Below are 6,000 nucleotides of genomic sequence, written 5' to 3' on the forward strand. Positions count from 1 at the left end.
AAGCTCCAAAACTAATAGTTACTGAATCCAGGTATTTTGACCAAGAAGTAACTTCAGGTGAAGATCCTTATAGCGAATGTATGCTGCAGGTATGTATTATAACCCCTGCTGTTAAAGGGATAGCTGGTCACCCTAGTTTGAATATGATAAGACAATGTTTTTCTAGAACATAGTAATAGGCAGACAAGAAGAAATTTAGAGTTATCCCTTAGGAGTCGAGAGATTTCATAGCGTGTAATGCATGAGAACTTCAACAACAAGCACTTACTTATCCCCAAAACAGGTGACAATACAGCATAAACACAGCTACAAATGTCACCTCACACAGGTTTATCTAAATGTCGATGATTGATAAAGAAAACCTGACTATATGAATGATCACTAGAGGTTGCAGCAGGGTAGGTTATCGCACATCCCTGGTGTCAACGTACATTATTTAGGAGAACCCGCAGCACGTTACAGAGCTGGCCATGTATAATGCAGAGTTAAATCTAGAACTGGTCATCTTTAAGGAGAGGTTTGCTGGGGTTCTGTCGTCATAATGCCTGGTGATGATCATACCAACAACTTCATGTTAGCGAAATCAAGCCTATATGTTACACTTGCATTTAACATGTTCAAGTTATTGAGCAGCAGTTCTGAGATAGCATTCAAATGTGTTCAATCAACGGGAAGAGAAACATTGATGGCAATTCATTTTAACCTGTCCACCTGCTAACAAAAAAAGTTAGTTACACACAACGTAGGATCAGAGACAAACATTGAAGAATTTATTTTAAGATTCTACGAATTAACGTCCAGATGGTACACATTAGTAGATTTATATACAGGGTCAGATCAAAGAGAGCCGTCACCAACATTTGCTAGTTGATACGAGGGGAAATATGCAACTAAATTAGGACAGCGCTAGATAGTCGTAGCACACTGGCGAGGAAAGGAAGATGGGAATACATGGATAAGGTTAGACAGGGGGCAATTAGTCTGTTTGGCCCCAGTCACAATAATACCTGAATAAAACTTGGACTTGTTGAGTTCCGTGAATGTGTCTTTCCAATTATTGTACCAAGGGACACTAGCTTTAAGTGAACGATCTGACAGAGAAAAGATGCCGTTACTAAATGTCAAATAAAACAGAAAAAAAAGCTATTCATAAAAAAAAAATATGCGGGACATAAAACGCTGTCTGTTGCTCTGCATGCAGGACTGTAACATACTTAGAGGCACTGCATATAACATGACGATGACATGTTCTACATAAGGTCTTAAGAGTTATCCCTACAATCAGCGCCAAAAGCAATACAATCAAACCTTTCATTGAGGGCGACTATGAAACCAACCCACGATGCCTTTAACGACAGAAATCCCATTACTAGTCACTACGAGGTCAAATGTATACATGCACAGTTCTGCACCCACGAGGAGATTCCTATAACTATGATTCCCCAAAAACATTAAACAGCTACCAAATATCTCACTTCAAATGCTTGTAAAACCTACACTAACTTACCGTCTCCAAAGAAAGTATGCAAAAAAAAAAAAATGACAGAAGTATTAACTTTATTGTGCAAATGTCAGCCAAGAGGCCTAATTATTTAGCAGCAAGCAAATTATTATACATGTCAAACAATTGGTATTTACTAGGAGATCTCATCTCATAACATTTCGATTCGCTATGCAATATGAAGGGAAACCAATTTGTGTCTTTGCAAGGTTAGTAAATCATCACACTGACTATTAAACATGGGAACTAGTAATTAAGTGGCTTCCCTTTACAGAAGCAGAAATTTTTTTATTTCTACTCATGGGAGTAACATTATTAAGTTTTTTTTTTTAATGGTCCGTACCAATTGTTAACCAATTTCATCAACGCAAAGAAGGGAGTTTGGGGTTTTTTTGCACATGAGTGCCCCATGCATGATTTCCAGACTAATAACATTTTTACTATTTTAGTGACATAGGTCTGTGGAACATATTTGAAAGAACTGTTTGCTGCACTCATTAACCTCAGAGCAAGTCTGTAACAAAACCTGATAAACGTTAACCTGTTTGCCTCTTGCCAATCGTTTTGAAAGTTCATGTTATAATGTTAAACATCAGCAGCTTGCCGTGTAGATCACAGGGAAAAAAACAAAAAACCCTATAAACACTATACCCTATTCATTCACCATAAAAAAAGGTGCTTGGGAATGCGTAGGGCACAAAAAAAATAGTTTTTTGAGGTATTGGGTCAGACTGATTGAGCTTTATTCAATTTACTTCTCCTGGGTTATCATCATAGATCTCTCTGCAGCCTTTAACTATGTTGACGTCCCCTCATTCTTATAACAATCATGACACAGCACTCTCCTGGTTGAAATCTTACCTCTCTAACTGTACCTTTATCTACACGCATTCTCTTTGTAACCAAGTATCACCTCTATGCTGACACCATGCTAACATACCTTTCCTCTCCTGACCTTTAGCCCTCACTTTTAACTTTGTCGCAGTAGCTGCCTTTCTGAAACAGCAGATAAATAAAAGAAACAAGCAGATATAGGGAGCAACTTCAGGAACAGAAATAGTCAGAATTATCGAGCTTTATTAATTCACAAGGACTTGTATTTTTTTTGTTTCATCCACACTTTATGATAATGATTTCTGCTCCCGACGTTGCGCCCTGTATCCGCTCGCTTCTTTTATGCATCCCACAGACTGAGGGGGAAATGCGTTTGGGGCTGCACCAGGACTTCCCAGCCTGCTAACTTACCGTTTGGTTGTCTATTTGTATTTCTGAAATAGCACCCTGGATGTTCAACATCTCCTAGATGCCCCCCCCCTTTTCAACTTTCCATAATTCCTTATACCCCCCATCACTGTTCAGAATTCTTCAATCTACCAAACAGACCAAGTTCATCTGACTCTCTCCTTACCTTCATCCCTCATATCCATCCATTAAATTATGCTTCTTCCAACTGCAAAATATCTCCAAAATTCATCCTTTCATTACACAATAGACCACTAAAATACGGTTTATTTCATTGTGATATCACATCTTGATTAATGCTACTTCATACTAACTCACCTCTCCCTCTTTTCTCCAATATGTCAACCTGAACAACTCAGCCAGACTAATTTTCACATCATCTGCTGTCTCACTGTGGCAGTCCCTCCATCGGCTCACCACTCTCTTCTAAATTTTAATTTAAAACTACTTATACTGATTTTTGAAGCCCATAAAAAAACGCTAAACCAACCTCTATCTCTAAATACTCTCTAAACAACTCTTGATGTTTTTCCCACAACTTGCATCTCTCTTCTACAGTTACCACCTCTTCCCAGTATCCCCTACTTACTCTAACGCTACAAACTCACCTATCGGGGGAGGCATACACTCTATTCTCTTAAAACCCCAACCTGAACCTTGAAGAAATCATCAGATCTACCCATCTTCAAGATCTCTACGACGCAAGTGACTTATCCATATCACCCTTTATACAAATCAAACCCTCTTTACCCTCTCCTCACTGCCCTTCGACCTCCTAATAGAGTATAAGCTCACAACAGCAATGCCCTCTTCTTCTTAACGTGTTCATTTTATTGTTTAACTGTTTGTCAATTTTAATGTAATGTTCAGTACACAAGAACAAAAGGGCCATATTAACCAAATAAAAGGAATAGTGTTAAACATCACAAAACAACAATTTGGCAGACACTGTACAAAGCATTTTTTTAACAGAAATAATAGTTTGACACATAACCGGTTGAGCTATTTGTGTTTGCTTTTATGGTTGTGTGGGGACAGTATTAGCATTGGTGTACCTACCGCTGATATTAAGGTCATAATCACCAGCAGTGATCACATTCGGTACTAAACCCTCTGCAGGCTGGCTAGCGGAGACAACGTCATTAAGAAGCTTGCGGATCACTGCCTGCTGGGGGACTTGGGTAACGATGTTGTTGACTGCAATCTTCAAGTTTTTTATGACATGAAGCTGGTTGCTTGGATCACGCATGTGAACTTAAGAAGAAAAGAAAAAAATATTTTGTCAGTAACGTATAAAGATAAATTTACAGAAGCTTTATAATATGAGAAATAATCGATCATAGTAAGAAAAAACAAGCTTTTAGAAAGAATGTAAACGACCCTGATTATAAGACGACCCCCCAAAATCGGAATATTAATTTAGGAAAAAAAGAAAAAGCCTGAATATAAGATGCCCCTATAGCAAAAAAAGCTTTACTAGTAAATATTCATTCATGTAAACTATTTTTTCATATTTAATAAAAACGGTGCCTGAAACGTAACCCTGTAAAGTAGGGCAAATAGTACTAAACGTGACAGATGCACACTGTTAACTATATTCTAAAGTAAGAGAAAGGGGGGCATTATCTTCTATACAGCATTCAGATTTGTCATCCATGAGGAGATGTACATGTGTTGGAACACTTGACAATCACGTGATCTGCATTTGTCTCTAAGGTGTTGCGTTTACATTATATATGCACTGAATTCACACAAAAAAACAAAAACGTACCAAAATAAAAAAATTGGTTTGTAAACCTGCCACAAAACAATATTTACCAAAATCAGACCAGCATACAAACCACTTGATATCCTATTTGAAATGGTGTAGATGTGATAGACATTTAAATTGTTTAATGACACGTTGCTACGTACTTGCTTTAAAACCAGTGCAGAAATCAAGTACAAGAAAGGGCAATACCCCATTGTGACTCTGGTACAAAGTTTCAGGGGGTCTTATCACCATAACAATCAATAGAATGGTCCAATTATCAGCAATGTATGGCTTGTTGCTATGGTGATAGGTCTAGAAAAAAACCTTTGCACCACAATCCTTTTATACATGACCTCCAATGTGTTTTATGGCCTCCTATTTTAACATAGATAAATCTAATTAATAACAGGCCCACTTAAAGTCCAACCAGCTATGACATCATCATAAATACTCTCGTGGCACTCATTTGATGTAAGCAGAGTACTAAAGTTCCCTCCCCGGCTGTGTACTGATGGAGAGATATGAAGTTTGCACAGCACATGATAACTTAATACAATTCAATTGGGATAATTAATGCGCTCTGGAATCGGGGCATAAGAAAAGATTCCCACAGCAGTGTATACAACTATTATAACAGCACCTTGAACATAATTAGCCTTAATCTTTATTATACAAACTCGCTGTGCTGGCCATCTATACATTATATATATATACATATATATATACATTCCAGCATGTCCTCGCACTGCGTGTCTTGTGACATTAAAATAATATCTAAATGGGGAACACAAGGAATGTATAATGAAGCCTGTACTGGCAGTGTACACAGACTCCTGTGACATTACACTGCCGTATGATGAAGCCGCACTGGCAGCGTACACAGACTCCTGTGATATTACACTGATGTATAATGAAGCCGCACTGGCAGTGTACACAGACTCCTGTGATATTACACTGATGTATAATGAAGCCGCACTGGCAGTGTACACAGACTCCTGTGATATTACACTGATGTATAATGAAGCCGCACTGGCAGTGTACAAAGACTCCTGTGACATTACGCTGCCGTATAATGAAGCTGCACTGGCAGTGTACACAGACTCACCCAGTGTATACTCACACTTACCCTCTGTGCTGAGCCTGCAGAAAGGCCGGACGAGCTCGCAGAAGGACAGCTGATTTTTCCTGGACAGCTTATCCGCTTCCTCGCTGCACATAGCAGCCACCTGAGGGATGAAGGAGTCCTGGAGGAACTCATGCACGGAGAGCAGGCACTGCGCCATCCTGGGCCTTTAAGCCGGCTCCCGGCCTCCTGTACCACAGCGAGACTAATGACAGACAGAAGCTTCCGGATCACCGCCCCGGCACTGTACACACCAGCATTTCAATCCGTGTGCTATACGGTGTAAGTGTCTGTCAGGCCGTGTTTGTTTAAAGGGGTTTCAGTTGGGCTCCGGGACAGCTCAGCTCCTTCACCGCCTCTTCCTCCTCCCTGACAGACTCC

General features: G+C 39.5%; 1 protein-coding gene across 4 annotated transcripts in view; it reads right to left on the reverse strand.

Moving 5' to 3' along the window:
- TRAPPC8 (trafficking protein particle complex subunit 8) overlaps positions 1-6,000 on the reverse strand; it is a 31,552-nt gene extending 25,552 nt beyond the window's left edge. For 2 of the 4 annotated variants that reach the window (XM_053466364.1, XM_053466363.1), the window contains exons 1-3: positions 5,623-6,000; positions 3,803-3,997; positions 1,008-1,091 (exon numbers count right to left, since the gene is read on the reverse strand). In XM_053466364.1, coding sequence (XP_053322339.1) covers positions 1,008-1,091; positions 3,803-3,997; positions 5,623-5,779 — 436 coding nt within the window. In that variant the 5' untranslated portion in view covers positions 5,780-6,000. The remainder of the gene's footprint in view (positions 1-1,007; positions 1,092-3,802; positions 3,998-5,622) is intronic. The other 2 variants (XM_053466366.1, XM_053466365.1) reach the window with 1 other exon arrangement.

The sequence above is a fragment of the Spea bombifrons genome, chromosome 5 (assembly GCF_027358695.1).
Source record: "Spea bombifrons isolate aSpeBom1 chromosome 5, aSpeBom1.2.pri, whole genome shotgun sequence".
NCBI lineage: Eukaryota > Metazoa > Chordata > Amphibia > Anura > Pelobatidae > Spea > Spea bombifrons.